The following is a 21,969-nucleotide window of genomic DNA, read 5'->3' as shown; positions in this document are numbered from 1 at the left end:
TGTGTAATGAGTGTGTAAGAAGAACGAGAGGGGATCTTATAGAAACATATCAAATTCTTAAGGGATTGGACAGGCTGGATGCAGGAAAAATGTTCCCAATGTCGGGGGAGTCCAGAACCAGGGGTCACAGTTTAAGAAACAAGAGGTAGGCCATTCGCGATGAGGAAAAACTTTTTCACCCAGAGAGTTGTGAATCTGAGGAATTCTCTGCCACAGAAGGGAATGGAAGCCAATTCACTGGATGTATTCAAGAAAGAGTTGGATATAGCTCTTAGGGCTAACGGAATCAAGGGATGTGGGGAAAAAGCAGGAACGGGGAACTGATTTTGGATGATCAGCCATGATCATATTGAATGGCGGTGCTGGCTGGAAGGGCCGAATGGCCTACTCCTGCACCCATTTCCAATGTTTCTATGTGATGTCAGTGAAGGTACAGTACATGCCTCAGCAGGGTTGGATTAAGCAATTCAGACATAGAAACATAGAAAATAGGTGCAGCAGGAGGCCATTCGGCCCTTCGAGCCAGCACCGCCATTCAATGTGATCATGGCTGATCATCCACAATCAGTAACCTGTGCCCAACCTCTCCCCAAAGTTTGAAGGGGGCACCCAGATTTGAACCAGGGATCTCTTGATCGAATGCTCAAATGCTCTACCACTGAGCTATACCCCCCGCCCTTTGTGACGATGTGCTTTTTGTACCATTCACGTTAGTCGTAGAGGTTGCACAGCCCAGACTCTGAGACACTTAAGATAAAACAGCATCAACGTTGGAGCGGAGTTCTGAGCCAGTCCTAAAACGAATGTCACAGGTTGGAAAAAAGACACAAAGTGCTGGAGTGACTCAGTGGATCAGGCAGCATGGATGGGTGACGATTTGAGTCAGGGCCATTCGGGCGATCAAGTCTACTTCGCCATTCAATCCTGGCTGATCCAACAGAAAATAGACACAAAGTGCTGGAGTAACTGTGCGGGACAGGCAGCATCTCTGGAGAGAAGGGACGGGTGACGTTTCCATCTTTCCCTCTCAAATCCATTCTCCTGCCTTCTCCCCATAACTCCTGATACCGTTACTAGTAATGAAGAATCTATCAATCTCCGCCTTTAAAATATCCACTGACTTGGCCTCCACAGCCGTCTGTGGCAATGAATCCCACAGATTCACCACCCTCTGACGAAAGAAATTCCTCCTCATCTCCTTCCTAAAGGAACATCCTTTTATCCTGAGGCTGTGGCCTCTGGTCCTAGACTCTCCCACTGGCGGAAACATCCTCTCCACATCCACTCTATCCAGCCACAAGTGACACCAAGTGCTGGACTAACTCAGCCAGCATCTGCGGTTCATTTTATCAACTTCCCTCAGAGTTGGTGCAAGGAATGCCAGAAGGTGGTAAACACTGCCACATAATGGCAGGACATGGTATTACTGGCTATATTTCTTATTGATCGGACAGGTCCCACCACCAATTTTTCCGGCACCCTTTAGTTCCGGAGCCTTTCTGGATTCTCCGATCTGCCGGACCAACAGAGGTCAACGGTACCGGAACATTCCGCCTAGGCCGCAGAGAGCTGGGGAGCCGGCTGGCCTAGGATGTTGGCCGTGGGAACGGATCTGCCGGCTCCGGCTGGGCCAGAGTTCCAGAGTCCCGGCCGTAAGGGGGGCAACTCCAGCCCACCGATCGTCCGCTGAAGTCCCGATGAGGTCGAGACCGGCCGCCTCGCCCGGCCCGGGCGCCACATTTTCGGGGGGACTTCCAGGGAGGGAGGAGGGGGGGGGGGGGATTTCAAGTGCGCCCTCATAAATTTTGTCCAGATTCAAGGAGGTGCCGTGCCAAAGGATCAGCCAGAAAATTAGCAGTGGACCCGTACATCAATTCATGCTTTCAAGAGAGAGCTAGATAGAGCTCTTAAGGATAGCGGAGTCAGGGGGTACGGGGAGAAGGCAGGAACGGGGTACTGATTGAGAATGATCACATTGAATGGTGGTGCTGGCTCGAAGGGCCGAATGGCCTATTCCTGCACCTATTGTCTATTGGCTTCATCCCAAAAGTGAAAATATCATATTTTTCTAAGTTTCCAGTGAAACCTGCACAAGTCCACGTGCACAATTTTCAGATTTTATACATGACTAATTCTTTATATCTTGACAATATTTCAACTGATTCTGGGACACATGTCCAAGATAGTTATTTACCCCTCAGGTCCTGAACTAATTGTACCCACACGTACACCAACGTGGCTCACTAAGGTGTTCAGCAAGTCAGTCTGAAGGTGTGTGCGGTCTTTGAATGCTTCAAAATATTGTTTTACTCACATCGGCCTCCTTATTTTACAAAGAAAGCCGGGAAATTATGAAACCAAGAGAATTATTTTAACTTAAAATAATAGCAAACAGGAAAATAGAAAAAAAGAGGAAATCTGAAATGAAAAAGGTAGAAACATAGAAACATAGACAACAGGTGCAGGAGGAGGCCTTTTGTCCCTTCGATTGAAATATACGGAACATTGAAAGGCTTAAATAGAGTGAATATGGAGAGGATGTTTCCACTAATGGGAGAGTCCAGGACTAGAGGTCATAGCCTTTGAATTAAAGGACGTTCTTTTAAGAAGGATATGAAGAGAAACATCTTTAGTCAGAGGGTGGTGAATCTGTGGAATTCTTTGCTATGGAAGGCTATGGAGGCCAAGTCATTTGATATTTTTGGTGCAGAGATAGATAGATTTTTGATTAGTACAGGTGTCAGAGGTTATGGGGAGAAGGCAGGAGAATGGGGTTAGGAGGGAGAGATGGAGGGAGAGACAGGGGGTATGGGGAGAAGGCAGGAACGGGGTACTGATTGAGAGTGATCAGCCATGATCGCATTGAATGGCGGTGCTGGCTCGAAGGGCTGAATGGCCTACTCCTGCACCTATTGTCTATTGTCTATTGAGCCAGCACCGCCATTCATTGTGATCATGGCTGATCATCTACAGTGTCGCAGAAGGTGTAAGTTGCTGCCTTGCAGCGCCAGAGACCCGGGTTCGATCCCGACCATGGGTGCTTGTCTGTACGGAGTTTGTACGTTCTCCCCGTGACCGCGTCTGTTTTCTCTGAGTTCTTCGGTTTACTCCCACACTCCAAAGACGTACAGGTTTGTAGGTTAATTGGCTTGGTATAAATGTAAATTTTCCCTGGTGTGTGGAGGATAGTGTTAGTGTGCGGGGATCGCTGGTTGGCGCGGACGCGGTGGGCTGAAGGGCCTGTTTCCGCGCTGTAACTCTAAACTAGACTAAAGTAGAAAATGGCGGAAACACTCGTCGGGTCAGGCAGCATCTGGGCAAAGATAGATCCTTCATCAGAATCTAGAGAGAGAGAATAATCAAGAGGAGACAGGAAAAACTGCAGATGCTGGAATTCTGAGCAAAAGACAAAGTGCAGGAGGAAATCAGGAGGTCAGGCAGCGTCTGTGGAGGGAATGGACCGTTCAAGTAAAACTAAGGCTGGGGAGGAGAATGGTTGCAACAAAGGGACTGTCTAGGCTCCAGTCATTGCAGAGAAGATTCACGAGGATGTTGCCAGGACTCGAGGGCCTAAGCTACAGGGAGAGGTTGAGCAGGCTGAGACTCTATTCCTTGGAGCGTAGGAGGATGAGGGGTGATCTTATAAAATAGTAAATTGTCCCTAGCGTGTGTAGGATAGTGTTAGTGTGTGGGGATCGCTGGTCGGCGCACACTCGGTGGGCCGAAGGGCCTGTTTTTGCGCTGCATCTCTAAACTGAACTAAACTTAACTAAGTCCAGGGGGCTGGGGAATAACATTGAGATGTACAGGACCGTGAGGGGGTGGATAATGTGAACCCTTACAGTCTTTCTCTCAGGGTAGAGGAATCTAAAGCTTGTAGGGCATCAGGTGAAGGTGAGGGGGGAATAGATTGAAGAGTGACCTCAGGGGACAACCGTTTCTCTCAGCGGGTAGCAAAGATAATAGAGCAGAGCAAGATAGACCACTCGACCCTAAAAACGGTAGTCCGTCACGGCGCCATTTTAGTAGGCAGGAACTTGCAGAAACATTTAAAAAGAAAAATAACAAAAATCTGTGAATTGGTAGATGAGATATATTCTGCATTTTAATGGTATCATCACACATACTGTTCCCCCAAAACACTGATTACACTGCGAGAGGCGTAGCGAATGGCGGGTTTTGCTTACTAAAATGGCGACCGTCACGCTCCTTTGCGTGCTACACTTCAGTCTAGGCGATTTCAACGGAGTGGTCCATCTTGCTCCTCTAGTATCTTTGGTGGGTGGTCCAAGCATGGAACGAGCTGCCAGAGGAAGTTGTGGAGGTGGAGACAATGATAATGCTTCGAAAACAAAGGAACTGCAGATGCTGGTTTACACAACCGGACACAAAGTGCTGGGGCAACTCAGCGGGTCAGGCAGCATCTCTGGAGAACGTGGGTAGGTGACGCGTTCGGGTCGGGACCCCGCTTCAGACTCAAGAAGGGTCCCCGACCAGAAACGTCACCTATCCGCGTTCTCCAGTGATGCCGCCTGGCCCGCTGAGTTACTCCAGCACTCTGCGCCCTTTAACAGGATATTTGTTGTCGATTAATAGAATATTTGTGGAAGGAATATTTCTTCTCGTCATCGTAACATCCATTAGTTAGAGTCAGGGCAGGGCCTCGAACTCATTGCAGACGGTCCATTATACACCAAACAAACTCAGCTTACTCAGAAATCAGAGTCTGTGTAAAAAGCAGGAAAGGGGAAACTGAAACGACAACTTCTCCCGAGATAATTTCCCCAGAGATGTAATAAGTGGAGAATAATGTCAAACAAATGATGTGCCCGTGATTGATCTGAGCCTCCCGAGGCAGTGTGAGGAGTGCGCGGGATTAACAGGTGCCTTGCCCCATCATTGTATGTTTCTTTTTTTTCCTGGTCAGATGTACAGCACTTTGGTCAACGTGGGTTGTTTTTAAATGTGCTATACAAATAAATTGACTTGACTTGACTTGACTTGATCATTGCCACGCCATTCATCTACAAGGTTGTCTCCATGAGCAGCTACAGACTGCGGTCGCCAGGACCAAGCTAGATCCCATCTCCAACCAGATCACATCTCCAACCAGACCCCATCTCCAACCAGATCCTAACTCCAACCAGATCACATCTCCAACCAGATCCTATCTCCAACTAGATCACATCTACTGAACCACCCTATCACCAACAGATCCCATCAACTGGATCTCATCACCAACTGAACCATCCTATCACTAACAAGATCCCATCTACAACTAGATTCCCATCTACAACTAGATCCCATCTCCAACTTGATCACATCTACAACTAGATCCCATCTCCAACTAGATCCTATTACCAACTAGACTCCCATTACCAACTAGATCCCATTACAAAGTAGATCCCATCTCCAACTAGATTCAATTACCAAGTAGACCCCATTACAAAGTAGATCCCATCTCCAACTAGATCCCATCTCCAACTAGATCCCACCCCAACTAGATCCTATCTCCATCTTGATCGCATCCACAGTAGATCCCTTTGCCAAGTAGATTCTATCAACAAGATCCCATCACTAACTAGATCTCATCGCCAAATAGATCCCATCACCAACTGAACCATCCTATCACCAACTAGATACGGGTCCTGACCTCCCATCTACATCATTGGAAACCCTTGAACTATCTTTAATCGGACTTTACTGGACTTGATCTTGCACTGAACATTATACCCTTTATCATGTTTCTGTACCCTGTGGACAGCTTGATTGTAATTGTGTGCAGCCTTTTTGCAGACTGAATAGGAGGCACCAATTCTTGATTAGTGCGGGTGTCAGAGGTTATGGGGAGAAGACAGGAGAATGGGTTTAGGAGGGAGAGATAGATCAGCCATGATTGATAGGCAGAGTAGACTTGATGGGCCGAATGGCCTAATTCTACTCCTATCCCTTATGACCTTCTAGCAAAAAAAGCTTTTCACTGTACCTTGGCACATGTGACAACAATAAACGGAACTAAACTAGGGAGGTGATTACGGCGCTGGCTCTCACGTTGGTTGTTGGAATTGTTGCATGTCGTACACATTTTCCTTCATTCCCATCATGATGCGTCCAAGGCAACGTCAAGGCGAAGAGGAGGGACTGTGTTGGGAGCCAGGTTTGAGGTGGATCTTGTCTCGATCGTCCATCTCTTTCCAAGAACTTGAGCAAAGCATCGTGTTGCATCTAATTGCTTCATTTCCTTGTCACCTTCACATCATTGGCCCACAAATTGGTGGAGTAACTCAGCGGGACAGGCAGCATCTCTGGAGAGAACGAATGGGTGACGTTTCGGGTCGAGACCCTTCATCAGACTGATGTCGGGAGTGGGCGGTACAAAGATAAAATGTAGTCGGAGACAGTAAGACTGGTCGGAGAACTGGGAAGGGGGAGGAGATGGAGAGAGAGAATGGAAGCAAGGGTAACTTGAAGTTAGAGAAGTCACTGTTCATACCGCTGGGCTGTAAGCTGCCCAAGCGAAATATGAGGTGCTGTTCCTCCAATTTGCGCTGCGCCTCACTCTGACAGTGGAGGAGGCCCAGGACAGAAAGGGCAGTGGTGGGAATGGGAGGGGGAGTTAAAGTGTTGAGCAACCGGGAGATCAGGTAGGTTTAGGCGGACCGAGCGGGGGCGTTCAGCGAAACGATCGCCGAGCCCGCGCTTGGGCTCGCCGATGTACAGGAGTCCACTTGAGTGGCGATGGGCTCCAGTTGTCGGTCGGCTTCAAATCTAAACCAGATGACCGCTTGGAAATGTGTAGGAAAGAACTGCAGATGCTGGTTTAAATCGAAGGTGGACACAGAATGCTGGAGTATCTCAGTGGGACGGGCAGCATCTCTGGAGAGAAGGAAATTGGTGACGTTTTGGGTCGAGATCCTTCTTCAGACTTATGCTTCAAACGTCACCCATTCCTTCTCTCCAGAGATGCTGCCCGTCCCACTGAGTCACTCCAGCATTTCGTGTCTACCTTAGAAATAGAAAATATTGGACATGCACTTCCGAATTCGAGGAAACTGGATAACTTAGCGGAGACAGAAAAGACTGCAGGTGCTGGAATGTGAAGCAAAAACAAGGTGCTGGAGGGCCTCAGTGAGACAGGCAGCATCCGCAGAGGGAAATGGCCTGGCAACGTTTTGTGTTTGGGAGGCACAGTCCCCATGCTGAACATGGTGCCAAGACCATCCCTTGTCTGCCTGCACGTAATCCATACCCCTCCATTCCCCGCATGTCCATGTGCCCATCCAAACGTCTTTTAAATGATACTTATTTACATCGGCGAAACCAAGCACAGGCTCGGCGATCGCTCCACTCAACACCTGCGCTCGGACCGCGTTGGCCAAACTGATCTCCCGGTGGCCGAGCACTTCAACTCCCCCTCCTTTTCCCAGTCTGACCTTTCTGTCATGGGCCTCCTCCAGTGCCATAGTGAGGCCCACCGGAAATTGGAGGAACCGCACCTCATATTTCGCCTGGGCAGCTTGCAGCCCAGTGGTATGAACATCGACTTCTCCAACTTTAGATAGTTCCTCTGTCCCTCTCTTCCCCTCCCCCTTCCCAGATCTCCCTCTATCTTCCTGTCTCCACCTATATCCTTCCTTTGTCCCGCCCCCCCTGACATCAGTCTGAAGAAGGGTCTCGACCCGAAACGTCACCCATTCCTTCTCTCCTGAGATGCTGCCTGACCTGCTGAGTTACTCCGGCATTTTGTGAATAAATACCTTCGATTTGTACCAGCATCTGCAGTTATTTTCTTATACGACCCTGTCTGCCTCCACCACCAGCCCCCAGCAGAGTGTTCCAGGCACCCACCACCCTCTGTGTAAAAAAACAAACTTGCCCAACAAAAAAAACTTTGCCCCTCTCAGCTTAAAGCTATGCCCTGAAAGACTGGATAACTTCACCATTACCACAGGCACTGAATTATTCTGGACAAAAACTGCTCTTTATTCCACTACAAACTACTAATCGATGATTAACGGTTGGTCATTAATTTACATTCTGGTCTATATTTTAATAAGTGTGTAAATTAAATTGACTTGTGTTGGATTTTTCTCTCTCGTTCTATTCCTGCATCACTACTGTCCTTCCTCCTCAGATGTGTTGGGTATGTATATGCTGCCATGACATGTGCCCCGCGCCATTTCCCGTGTCTGACGTGCGTGTGCACACGTGCGAGCGCTTGTCCGTGCCTCTGGAACTGCTTGCCATCCCTTGTAGCAAGGGTTCAACCAGCGGCAATTGTCCAAACCCGCCACCTGGCTGCCTCACAATAGCATGTTCACTGGGAAGTTCACAAGTTCACAAGCGACCCTCGTTCGTCGGAGGGTGATGAATCCGTGGAATTCTTTGCCACACAACTTCAGAGACCTCATTGGAACCTGCAGAGTAATAATGAAAGGCATTCATGTAGACAGAGTGGATGTTTCCACTGGTGGGAGTGTCTGGGACCAGAGGTCACAGCCTCAGAATTGGAGGGCGCTCTTTTAGAAAGGAGGTGAGGAGGAACATCTTCAGTCAGAGGGTAGTTAATCTGTGGAACTCGTTGCCGCAGTGGGCTGTGGAGGCCGAGTCAGTGGATATATTTAAGGCAGAGATAGATTTTTGATTTGTACGGGTGTCAGTGGTTATGGGGAGATGGCAGGAGAATGGGGTTAGGAGGGAGAGATAGATCAGCTGTGATAGAATGGCGGAATAGACTTGATGGGCTGAATGGCCTAATTCTACTCCTATCACATGACCTTATGACAGGTTATAGGAGTAGAATTAGGCCATTCGGCCCATCGAGTCCACTCCGCCATTCAATCATGGCTGATCTCTGCCTCCTAATCCCCTTTTCCTGCCTTCTCCCCATAACCCTTGACACGTGAATTTGCCTATCTCTATAAAAATATCCACTGACTTGGCCTCCACAGCCGTCTGTGGCAATGAGTTTCACAGATTAACCACCCTCTGACTACAGAAGTTCCTCCCCACCTCCTTTCTGAAAGAGTGCCCTATAATTCTGAGGCTGTGACCTCTGGTCCCAGACTCTCCCACCAGTGGAAACATCCTCTCCATATCCACTCTATCCATGCCTTTCATTATTCCGTAGGTTTCAAAGAGGTATCTGAAGTTGTTACTTGGAAACCAAGCCATTAGCAAGCTGTGCGTGCATGGTCTGTGTGTTCTCAGACGGAGGTGTCTGGATTACAGAGGCAGCGCAAATATTAGCACAGGTGGAGGCTTCTGTTGCTCTAAAGCCAGGCGTGTAAAGGCTCAGAGACCTAGACCAGCGCGGCGCAAGAACAGGCCCTTCGGCCCACAAGCTCTATGCCCGGACATGATGCCAAGACGAACTCTCTTGTCTGCCTGCATATAACCCACACCCCTCCAACCCCCTGCATAACCATGTGCCCTTCCAAACGCCTCTTAAATGCCTCTAACGTATCTGCCTCAACCATCGCGCAGCGGTAGAGTTGCTGCCTTACAGCGAATGCAGCGCCGGAGGCTCGGGTTCGATCCCGACTACGGGAGCCGTCAGTACGGAGTTTGTACGTTCTCCCCGTGACCTGCGTGGGTTTTCTCTGAGATCTTCGGTTTCCTCCCACACTCCAAAGACGTGCAGGTTTGTAGGTTAATTGACTGGGTAAATGTAAAAATAAATTTAAAAATTGTCCCCAGTGTGTGTAGGATGGTGTTAACGTGCGGGGATCGCTGGGCAGCGCGGACTCGGTGGGCCGAAGGGCCTGTTTCCGCGCTGTATGTCTAAAAGAAAAATCACCTCCAGGCACCCACCACCCTCTGTGTAAAAAAAAAACTTTCCCCACACACATCCCCTTTACACTTTGTCCCTCTCAGCTTAAACCCATGCCCTGCAGTATTTGATTTTACAATCCTGGGAAAAAGGTTCTGACCTTCGGGAAAAAAATATCTTGTCTATCCAAGACACACTGTGGACAATTATTGTCATGGAAAGGGTTAATAAATAGTCGCCAGGTATTTGACCTTACACCATCAACGCGCGTTTCAGTTTAGGTTTATTATCGTCAAGTTTAGGTTTATTATACACCGATCAGCCAAAACATTATGACCTGATGAGCCAAAACATTATGACCACCTGCCTAATATGCTGTTGGTCCTCCGTGTGCAGTCCCACACGCAGCAGGGTGCGATGCACTGTGTATTGTGACACATTCCTCCCGTGACCACCATTAATATTTTCTGTGACTTGTGCCACAGTCGACATTCTGTCGGTTCGGACCAGACGGGATAGCCTTCGTTGCCCTCGTGCATCGATGAGCCTTGGGCGCCCAACACCCTGTCTGTAGCCAGTTTGTGGTTTGTCCCTCCTCGGACCACTGTCGGTCGGTACTCACCACTGCTGACCGGGAGCACCCCACAAGCCTTGCTGTTTCAGAGATGCTCTGACCCAGTCGTCTGGCCATAACAATTTGGCCCTTGTCAGAGTCGCTCAGATCTTTGCTCCTGCCCATTTCTCCTGCATCCAACACGTGAACTTCAAGAACGGACTGTTCACCTGCTGCCTAATATATCCCACCCCTTGACAGGTGCCATTGCAACAAGATAATCAATGTTATTCACTTCGCCTGTCAGTGGTCATAATGTTTTGTAGTTCTCATCATTGTCGCACACCAGTTCCAGAGACAAATATGAACGTCCACAATGGAGTAAAGATGAATTGGACAGTCCGCTAACTTGTTGAGAAGCCTGATAAAGGAGAGGAAGAGGCTGTCCCTGAGTCTGCTGGTGCGTGCTTTAAAGCTTCTGTGCCTTCTGCCTGTTAGTAGTGAGGAGGAGAAGGAATGCCTGGGGTGGGTCAAGTCTTTGACTACGTTGTATGCACTGACCAACATGTCCCATCTCCACTAGTCCCACCTGCCTGCATTTGGCCCATATTCCTCTAAACCTGTCCTATCCATGTACCTGTCTAAAGGTTTCTTAAACGTTGCGATAGTCCCAGCCTCAACTATCTCCTCGGGCAGCTCTTTCCAGACACCCGGCAGCCACTGTGTGAAAAAAAGTTACTCCTCAGGTCCCTATTAAATCGTTCCCCTCCCTCACCTTAAACCTACGTCCTCTGTTTCCCAATTCCCAAACTCTGGGCAAGAGACTCTGCATTTACTCAATCTACTCCCCTCATGATTTTGCACATTGATTGGGTACAAGAAATGTCCTATTTTGGTAGAATATTTTGTTTAGGTTGGAGGTCATCGTACGCGGACATTCATCTTTAAAAATGCACGTGGATTCCAAGCAGAGGTCTGCCTCACTGTGTGGCGTACGTAGTCTGCTGAAAGTCAAGCCTGGTCTGATACTAGCTGATGGGAAAGGACGTAGGAGGAAAAGCATCTGTTAGGCCCAGAGCAAAACTAACGGTGGCGCAGCGGTAGGGCTGTTGCCTCACAGCGCCAGAGAACCGAGTTTGATCCTGACTGCGGTTACCATCCGCACAGAGTTCGTACGTTCTCTCTGGAATTTAGAAAACTGAGGGGGGATCTTATAGAAACATTTAAAATTCTTAAGGGGTTGGAGAGGCTAGATGCGGGAAGATTGTTCCCGATGTTGGGGGAGTCCAGAACCAGGGGTCACAGCTTAAGGATAAGGGGGAAGTCTTTTAGGACCGAGATGAGAAAACATTTCTTCACACAGAGAGTGGTGAGTCTGTGGAATTCTCTGCCACAGAAGGTAGTTGAGGCCAGTTCATTGGCTATATTTAAGAGGGAGTTAGATGTGGCCCTTTTTGCTAAAGGGATCAGGGGGTATGGAGAGAAGGCAGGTACGGGATACTGAGTTGGATGATCAGCCATGATCATATTGAATGGCGGTGCAGGCTCGAAGGGCCGAATGGCCTACTCCTGCACCTATTTTCTATGTTTTCTATGTGATTCTCACTCAGATATTCTCCGGGTGCTCCGGTTTCCCCCCCACATCCCAAAGAGGTGCGGGTTTGTAGGTCTAAATGGCCTCTGCAATAGGATGCAAAAGTGGGATAACATGGAACTACCGTGCAGGTGTTCGCTGGTCGGCGTGGACTCAGTGGGCCAAAGTTGGATCTCTAAAGTGGCGGCACGGTGGCGCAGCGGTAGAGTTGCTGCCTTACAGCGAATGCAGCGCCGGAGACTCAGGTTCGATCCTGACTACGGGCGCCGTCTGTACGGAGTTTGTACGTTCTCCCCGTGACCTGCGTGGGTTTTCTCCGAGATCTTCAGTTTCCTCCCACACTCCAAAGACGTGCAGGTTTGTAGGTTAATTTGCTGGGCAAATGTAAAAAAATTGTCCCTAGTGGGTGTAGGATAGTGTTAGTGTGTGGGGATCGCTGGGCGGCGCGGACTCAGTGGGCCGAAGGGCCTGTTTCCGCGCTGTATATCTAAATCTAAAAAAATCTAAAAATCTATCTCTAACTGCATCTGAATATGGAGGGAGAAAGAGTCAGGGCTTCCAGAAGGGAATTTTGGTCTTAACATTTGAGGAAGGATATTCTTGCTATTGAGGGCATGCAGCGTAGGTTTACTAGGTTAATTCCCGGAATGGCGGGACTGTCGTATGTTGAAAGACTGGAGCGGCTAGGCTTGTATACACTGGAATTTAGAAGGATGAGAGGGGATCTTATCGAAGCATATAAGATTATTAAGGGGTTGGGCACGTTAGAGGCAGGAAACATGTTCCTAATGTTGGGAGAGTCCAGAACAAGGGGCCACAGTTTAAGAATAAGGGGTAGGCCATTTAGAACGGAGATGAGGAAAAACTTTTTCAGTCAGAGAGTTGTGAATCTGTGGAATTCTCTGCCTCAGAAGGCAGTGGAGGCAAATTCTCTGAATGCATTCAAGAGAGAGCTAGATCGAGCTCTTAAGGACAGCGGAGTCAGGGGGTATGGGGAGAAGGCAGGAACGGGGTACTGATTGAGAATGATCAGCCATGATCACATTGAATGGCGGTGCTGGCTCGAAGGGCCGAATGGCCTCCTCCTGCACCTATTGTCTATTGTCTATAGGAATTGGGTAGATGTCTGGTGGTTTATAATGTGCAGAAACGTGGGGGTTGGGATTAAACGTGGTTGCTCGTCAGAGAGGTATCAAATGGTCACCTCCTGAGCCATAACAATTCAAAGATTCTGGACCTTAATAAGTAAGTTATTGAATATAATCCGTGTTCAAAAATTGGGACAGCATTGATGTGACCCAACAGGTAGCCAAGTAGCTTCAGGTGATTAATTTGCTGGGCATTATTACAAGCTCATGGGAAATTGGTGCATCATTCCAACCTTTATCCTCCGTCCAACACCAGTCAATGTTTGGTTAAGTTGAATCTAACTCTGACACAACCAAATCTAAAACTTCCTCTGCGTTGCTTGCCTGGAGTTTTATTCTTTTAGTTTAGTTTAGTTTAGAGATACATGCCCTTCGTCCCACCGAGTCCGCGCCGACCTGCGATCCCCAACCTCATCTATTGCATCCGCTGCTCCAGATGTCAACTTATTTACATCGGCGAAACCAAGCGCAGGCTCGGCGATCGCTTCGCTCAACACCTGCGCTCGGTCCGCGTTAACCAACCTGATCTCCCGGTGGCTGAGCACTTCAACTCCCCCTCCCATTCCCAGTCTGACCTTTCTGTCATGGGCCTCCTCCAGTGCCATAGTGAGGCCCACCGGAAATTGGAGGAACAGCACCTCATATTTCGCTTGGGCAGCTTGCAGCCCAGTGGTATGAACATCGACTTCTCCAACTTTAGATAGTTCCTCTGTCCCTCTCTTCCCCTCCTCCTTCCCAGATCTCCCTCTATCTTCCTGTCTCCACCTATATCCTTCCTTTGTCCCGCCCCCCTGACTTCAGTCTGAGGAAGGGTCTCGACCCGAAACGTCACCCATTCCTTCTCTCCCGAGATGCTGCCTGACCTGCTGAGTTACTCCAGCATTTTGTGAATAAATACCTTCGATTTGTACCAGCATCTGCAGTTATTTTCTTATACGACCAGCGATCCCCGCACACTAACCCTATCCTACACACACTAGGGACAGTTTACAATTACAATTGGAGCAAATTAACCTACAAACCTGCACGTCTTTGGAGCGTGCGAGGAAACCGGAGATCCCGGAGAAAACCCACGCGGGTCACGGGGAGAACGTACAAACTCCGTACAGACAAGCGCCCGTAGTCAGGATCGAACCCGGGTCTCTGGCGCTGTGAGGCAGCAACTCTATCGCTGCGCCTCCTGTCATTCGTCTGTCATGGGTGTCTTGTTGACCAGTGCAAGTTGCCTACAACAGCCTCAAAGGACGCAGCGCTGTACGCAGTGTGGTCCATGGTTGGTCAGATTGCAAGTCAGGCCGCCAGCATGCAGTTAACCACCAGACAAAGAATTGGCTGTAGTCTACAGCTAGTACATTGCTATCTAGCACGCATGCAGAAATGAACAGTCCAGCATGTAGATACCACATAACCATCCACACAAATAAGTATTTCATTCTCAGGCAGAGAATGCGTAACCACTTTGCATGTAGAAAACGCACCGCTTTCTGGAATGCAGGAGATGCCTTTGCCATCAGGCATGCAGGAGATGCATTGCTGTAATGCATGCAGGTGTCGAGGCAGGAAAATGCAGTATGCTCTGGCATGCAGAATACGTGTTCCTGAACAGTTTTTGCAGAAGCATTTGAAACCCATCCCCAGCTGTGGAGCTAAACTGAGGCACAGACTTGCGTTTGTGGGATGTCTAGCCCCACTGAGATTATTTCAAAGCACAGTTAAAGCAAGGTTTGGATTGTGCAAATCACAACAGGTACTGTAAATACACTGAATGTTCTTCTGTTGAATTTCCTCTGCGTACCCATTGAGTGCCCCACTTCAGAAACCCTGCATCGAATCAAATGTCCTTGAAGCCCAGTGACGATGGTTCAGTATTATTGACCGTGACTGCTGAAAATTCCTTGTGCATTAAACCCAGTGCTTTTAGATTCATTCCCCCTGAAGACTTGGATGAATCTGTTGGATATAGACAATAGACAATAGACAATAGGTGCAGGAGGAGGCCATTCGGCCCTTCGAGCCAGCACCGCCATTCAATGTGATCATGGCTGATCATTCTCAATCAGTACCCCGTTCCTGCCTTCTCCCCATACCCCCTGACTCTGCTATCCTTAAGAGATCTATCTAGCTCTCTCTTGAATGCATTCAGAGAATTGGCCTCCACTGCCTTCTGAGGCAGAGAATTCCACAGATTCACAACTCTCTGACTGAAAAAGTTTTTCCTCATCTCAGAGAGAGAGGGAGAGATCCGGGCAGGTCCACTGAGTGGACATCTTTTCATCTCTGCATTGTTCTCTGTGTGATCCAGACCTCCGGTGCTGTCTATGTGGAGTTCCCAAGTTCGACCTGTGACTCTACCTTGCACTAAACATGATTCCCTTATCATGTACTTACCTGTACACTGTGGACGACCCGATTGTAATCATGCATTGACTTGGTCTTGTCTTTCCGCTGGCTTGGACAGCACGCAACAAACACTTTTCACTGTGCCTTGGCACAGGCGACAATAAACAAAACTCAAACCCGCAATGTCACCCATCCTCTTTCTCCAGAGATGCTGTGCTGGATGTTCCAGATTCCTCCCACATCCCAAAGAACCCAAGGGGTATATTGGCGACTGCAAGTTGTGCCCAGCGGCAGAGTTGCTGCCTCACAACGCCGATGACCCGGGTTCCATCCCGACCACGGGTGCTGTCTGTGCGGAGTTTGCACGTTCTCCCCGTGACCCGCGTGGGTTTTCCCCGGGAGCTCCGGTTTCCTTCCACTCTCCAAAGGCGTGCAGGTTGGTAGGGTTAATTGGCTTGGTGTAAATGCAAAATTGTCCCTGGTGTGTGTGGAGGATAGTGTTGGTGTGCGGGGATCGCCGGTCGGCACGGACTCCAAATTTGAGGAAGGATATTCTTGCTATGGAGGGCGTGCAGCGTAGGTTCACTAGGTTAATTCCCGGAATGGCGGGACTGTCGTATGTTGAAAGGCTGGAGCGATTGGGCTTGTATACACTGGAATTTAGAAGGATGAGGGGGGATCTTATTGAAACATATAAGATAATTAGGGGATTGGACACATTAGAGGCAGGAAACATGTTCCCAATGTTGGGGGAGTCCAGAACAAGGGGCCACAGTTTAAGAATAAGGGGTAGGCCATTTAGAACGGAGATGAGGAAGAACTTTTTCAGTCAGAGAGTGGTGAAGGTGTGGAATTCTCTGCCTCAGAAGGCAGTGGAGGCCAGTTCGTTGGATGCTTTCAAGAGAGAGCTGGATAGAGCTCTTAAGGATAGCGGAGTGAGGGGGTATGGGGAGAAGGCAGGAACGGGGTACTGATTGAGAGTGATCAGCCATGATCGCATTGAATGGCGGTGCTGGCTCGAAGGGCTGAATGGCCTACTCCTGCACCTATTGTCTATTGTCTATTGTCTATTGACTCGGTGGGCCGAAGGGCCTGTTTTCACGCTGTGTCTCTAAAATAAACTAAACTAAACTTAGCTAAAGCATACATGAGCACAATCAAGCAGTCCACAGATGAAGGCTACGGCATCTCGTGCAACATTCACTTGCCTGAGATAAGGTGAACTATTGGAACCATTGAAGCAAAGAGGTTCACTGGTGTTTTTTTTATATCAAAAAAATCACTCAATTATTTAAAAACAATATTCACAATGCAATAAAACAAAACAGAGGGAGGGCCATAGAGGGAGTACAGAGAAGGTTCACCAGATTGATTCCTGGGATGGCAGGACTTTCATATGAAGAAAGACTGGATAGACTCGGCTTGTACTCGCTGGAATTTAGAAGATTGAGGGGGGATCTTATAGAAACTTTCAAAATTCTTAAGGGGTTGGACAGGCTAGATGCAGGAAGATTGTTCCCGATGTTGGGGAAGTCCAGAACAAGGGGTCACAGTTTCAGGATAAGGGGAAGTCTTTTAGGACCAAGATGAGAACGTTTTTTTTCACACAGAGAGTGGTGAATCTGTGGAATTCTCTGCCACAGAAGGTAGTTGAGGCCAGTTCATTGGTTATATTTAAGAGGGAGTTAGATGTGGCCCTTGTGGCTAAAGGGATCAGGGGGTATGGAGAGAAGGCAGGTACGGGATACTGAGTTGGATGATCAGCCATGATCACATTGAATGGCGGTGCAGGCTCGAAGGGCCGAATGGCCTACTCCTGCACCTATTTTCTATGTTTCTATGTAGAACCCACCACCAGAAATACAATACAAACAAATATACCAAATGAAACTATTATACAACTATATTACAATCCCTATCCAGGATGCATTCAATCTCCCCGCGGTGCCCAGCGGTCCCCAAGACCCCCCAGGGCGTCCGTGGACAGCGCGCCGTCTCTCTCCAGCGCCACCCGGGCACGGACGTGACCCCCGGAGTAGGGGCAGGCAGCCGGCTCGGGCAAGGAGATCACCGTGGAGAGGGAGCGGCTGTTTCTGACCTGGTTTCGTTGCCTTTGGTGGTGGTTCAGTAAAATTGCCTTTCCTTTGTGGCTCCCCCCCCCCCCCCCCCCTCCCTTTAGCCGAAGTGCAGAGCGAGATCGAGCGCATCTTTGAGTTGGCCAGGACCTTACAGTTGGTTGCCCTGGACGCCGATACCATTAACCATCCTGCCCAGCTGAACAAAACCTCTCTGGCCCCAATCATCGTCTACATAAAGATCGCTTCACCCAAGGTAAGAGACTACAGAAAGAAGCAGGTTGTTTTTGAATTCATGCACCTCTTACTTTTTTTACAATTGGCCAACCAGCTTAGATTGGGGTCGTCTTGGTCACCATGAATGAGATGGGCCGAAGGGCCTGTTTCTGCTATGTATGACTCTCTGATAGGGCATAGCGGTAGCACTGCTGCTTTACCGCACCAGAGACCCGGGTTCGATCCCGACTACGGGTGCTGCCTGTACGGAGTTTGTACGTTCTCCCCGTGACCTGCGTGGGCTTTCTCCGAGATCTTCGGTTTCCTCCCACACTCCAAAGACCTAGAGGTTTTGTAGGTTAATTGGCTTGGTGTATAAGTGTGCGTAGGGTAGTGTTAGTGTGCGGGGACCGCTGATCGGCGCGGACATGGTGGGCCGAAGGGCCTGTTTCCGCGCTGTATCTCTAAACTATCTCTAAACTTAACTTGTCTCCTTGAAAGATTCCAGGAGAAAGAAGCGACTGGGAGATGCAGAGCCAGGAACTCCGCAAGCTCACCGTGACAAAGCTAGGGAACAGCCCCAACTTGCCCACTCCTGGACGTTCATTTATGAATGTCCTCGAGTCATAGAATCTCACAGTGCAGAAACAGGCCCTTCGGCCAACTCGCCCACATCGGCCAACATGCCCCATCTACACTCGTCCCACCTGCCTGCGTTTGGCCCATATCCCTCTCAACCTGTCCTCTTGAATGGGATAAGAGGGGAACGGTGTTGATGAGAGGGACTTGGACCCAAGATGGACCAGACCCCTTGATGGGACTTGATCACAGGAGGTAGTTTGGCATTTTAAACCCGTTCATGTGTGCAGGGGCCTTGGATGTTTGATTCAGACAACTGAGCCTCTATTCTACCATATCAGATGGACATACAAGATTTTGTGGCACTGTTTTAAAGAAGAGCAAGGTTAATTCCAGTTACATGGACAGGACTGGTTGAGAGGGATATGGGCCAAATGCAGGCAGATAGGACTAATGTAGCCGGGACATGTTGACCAGTGTGGACAAGTTGGGCCGAAGGGCCTGTTTCTTCGCTGTGTCACTCTGTGACTCTATGCTGGTCCCAGTGTTCCTTCCTCAGTCAGTATCACTACCTTTGGGCATCTGGGTCCCTGTCACGGTCCTGTCCGTGGGATCTTGCTGTGCACAGCTTGGCTGGCGTGTTTTCTCCGCCGCGGCGGTGATTGCCGTGGGCACGAGGTACGCGGTAGGCACAGTCTTGGTGATGTACGGATCGGGGTGTGAAGCTCGGTGTGACACGCAGCCCCAGCCCACAGCCGGCACAGCGGGCAGCCGTTCCCTGGGCCCGGCCTGGGGAGGGCGGGCAGTGCTCGGAGGAATGGGCACTCGCTGGGTAAAGGCCCTTACCGACACAGCACTGACAGAGGGGCAGCAGCGGCAGAAATGTTCCCATCCACACATCCCACACACACACACATCCCCCCCCACACACACACACAGGCGCGCGTGCATACACAAACTTGCCCCCCTCACACACACATACAAGCGCACACACGTGCACACACAGGCACGCACGCACAAATACACACACATCCCCCACACACACACATGCACACACACATCCCCCACACACACACGCACACACACATCCCACGCACACACACATCCCACATCCCACACACACGCCCACACACACACACGCACACGCACACACATGCCCCCCCCACACACACACACACACATGCCCTCCCCCACACAAGCACAGGCGCGCGCACACACACACACATACAAGCACGCACGCGTGCACACACACACACAGGCACGCGCGCACACATACACACATCCCACACGCACAGGCACACACACACGTGCACACACACACACATCCCTCATCACACACACGCACGCACACGCGCGCACACACACACGCGCACACACACACGCACACACACACATCCCACACGACACACACACACACATCCCACACACACACACACACATCCCACACACACGCACATAAAACACATCACACACGCACACATCCCACATCCCACACACGCACATTACACACACACGCACACACATACACATACACGCACACACACCCACACACCCCACGCATACACGCAAACCCCCTACTCAACGTTTACTTACCGCGTTTAACCTTAAAATGCCACTGTTTGTGTGGAAGGAAACCTTTTCCAATCTGAAAATCCACCTCCCACCCCGCTCCCGCCTGTGCCCACCTGTGTGGCCGACCCCAGTAATCAGTAGGCGGTACAGAACATGTAGAGGGATTGCTGTTATCAGTGTCTTGTTGAAGGTGGAGGGGGATGGGAGGGCAGTGCATGCCATGTCAGCTGTGTGATGTTGAAATCTCTCAGTACATAACTGAATCTGTGATCGGGTCTAACGGTTCCCCGCGTGTTTGATCGTCTGTTGCTCACAGGTCTTACAGCGGCTGATAAAGTCACGAGGCAAGTCCCAGGCTAAACATCTCAACGTTCAGATGGTGGCATCGGACAAGCTGGCCCAGTGTCCCCCGGTCAGTACCTTGGGTTCAGCAGCAAATGGGGCTCCCACGTGGAACACAGAACAGTGCAGTAGATGGACCCAGAAAGCTGGAGTAACTCGACGTGTCAGACAGCCATCTCTGGAGAAAAGGAATAGGTGACGTTCTGGCTCGAGACCTTTCTTCTCATCCCAGAGCACCAACCGCCAAGGAACAAGACAAAACACCGGTCCCTACACCATCAACTCGCTAAATTCCAATCAACTTTGCCACCAATATCCCCTTTACCCAAGGACGATAAGGGAATGGAATATGTTGCCACCCAACACACGATGTTCAGTTGTTTAAAAAATGGGATTGAGCAACTAGATCTCCTCAGCTTGGTCACAAAGGCCCACTTCAAAATGCAATCACTGCTCTACTCACTCCGACCTGCACCAGATAGATAACCACTCATGAGGTGTTTCTGCAGTAATCAACCAGAACCAGAACCAGAAACATCACCTATTCCTTTGCTCTGGAGAAGCTGTCTGGCCCGCTGAGTTACTCCAGCTTTTTGTGTCTTATCTTCTGTTTAAACCGGCATCTGCAGTTCCTTCCTACACGGACATGCTACACTAAACAGGACAGCACAGGGCCACAATGTTTGTGCCAAACGTCAGGGTGGCGCGGTGGCGCAGTGGTAGAGCTGCTGCCTCACAGCGCCAGGGTTCCACCCTGACTGCGGGCGCTGTCTGTACGGAGTTTGTACGTTCTCCCCGTGACCTGCGTGGGTTTTCTCCGGGTACTCCGGTTTCCTCCCACGCTCCAAAGACGTGCAGGTTTGTGGGTTCATTGGCTTTGGTAAAATTGCAAAATTGTCCCTGGTGTGCGTAAGATACCGTTAGTGTGCGGGGATCTTTGGTCGGTCGGCACGGTCTCGGTGGGCCGAAGGGCCTGTTTCCACGCTGAATCTCTAAACGAACCGACACTAAACTAAACCGAAGCAAACCAAACCAAATTAAAATAAAATAAACTAAATGGGAAGCAAAAGGAAAGATACGCTCCTTTCACACGGGATCCTTCGGTCTCTTTGCAGGAACTGTTGGATATTATTCTGGACAAGAATTAGTTGGAAGATGTTTGGGAACTGTACCTTGGTACACTTGACAATAAACTAAACCAAATGAAACAAGAATAAACTAACTAAACTAAACCAATATAATCCAAACTCATTGATTTATTCACAAAATGCTGGAGTAACTCAGCAGGTCAGGCAGCATCTCGGGAGAGAAGGAATGGGTGACGTTTCGGGTCGAGACCCTTCTTCAGACTGATGTCAGGGGGGCGGGACAAAGGAAGGATATAGGTGGAGACAGGAAGATAGAGGGAGAACTGGGAAGGGGGAGGGGAAGAGAGGGACAGAGGAATAATCCAAACTAAACTAAAACTAATCTAAACTAAACCAATCTAATCCAAACTAAACTAAACCAATCTAATCCAAACTAAACTAAACCAATCTAATCCAAACTAAACTAAACCAATCTAATCCAAACTAAACTAAACCAATCTAATCCAAACTAAACTAAACCAATCTAATCCAAACTAAACTAAACCAATCTAATCCAAACTAAACTAAACCAATCTAATCCAAACTAAACTAAACCAATCTAATCCAAACTAAATTTAACTAAACTTAACTAAACCAATCTAATCCAAACTAAACTAAACTAATCTAATCCAAATTAAACTAAATTTAACT

At 49.2% G+C, this 21,969-nt stretch overlaps 1 protein-coding gene across 1 annotated transcript in view; it reads left to right on the top strand.

Moving 5' to 3' along the window:
- The window catches only part of LOC144607687 (voltage-dependent L-type calcium channel subunit beta-1-like), a 142,163-nt gene that overhangs the window by 111,372 nt on the left and 8,822 nt on the right, over nt 1-21,969 (top strand). Inside the window, 2 exon segments of the mRNA XM_078424696.1 lie at nt 17,587-17,738; nt 20,166-20,261. Coding sequence (XP_078280822.1) covers nt 17,587-17,738; nt 20,166-20,261 — 248 coding nt within the window.

Source organism: Rhinoraja longicauda, chromosome 29 (genome assembly GCF_053455715.1).
Source record: "Rhinoraja longicauda isolate Sanriku21f chromosome 29, sRhiLon1.1, whole genome shotgun sequence".
NCBI lineage: Eukaryota > Metazoa > Chordata > Chondrichthyes > Rajiformes > Arhynchobatidae > Rhinoraja > Rhinoraja longicauda.
Note: the sequence above shows the minus strand (reverse complement) of the source record. Positions and strands in the feature narration are given on the sequence as shown.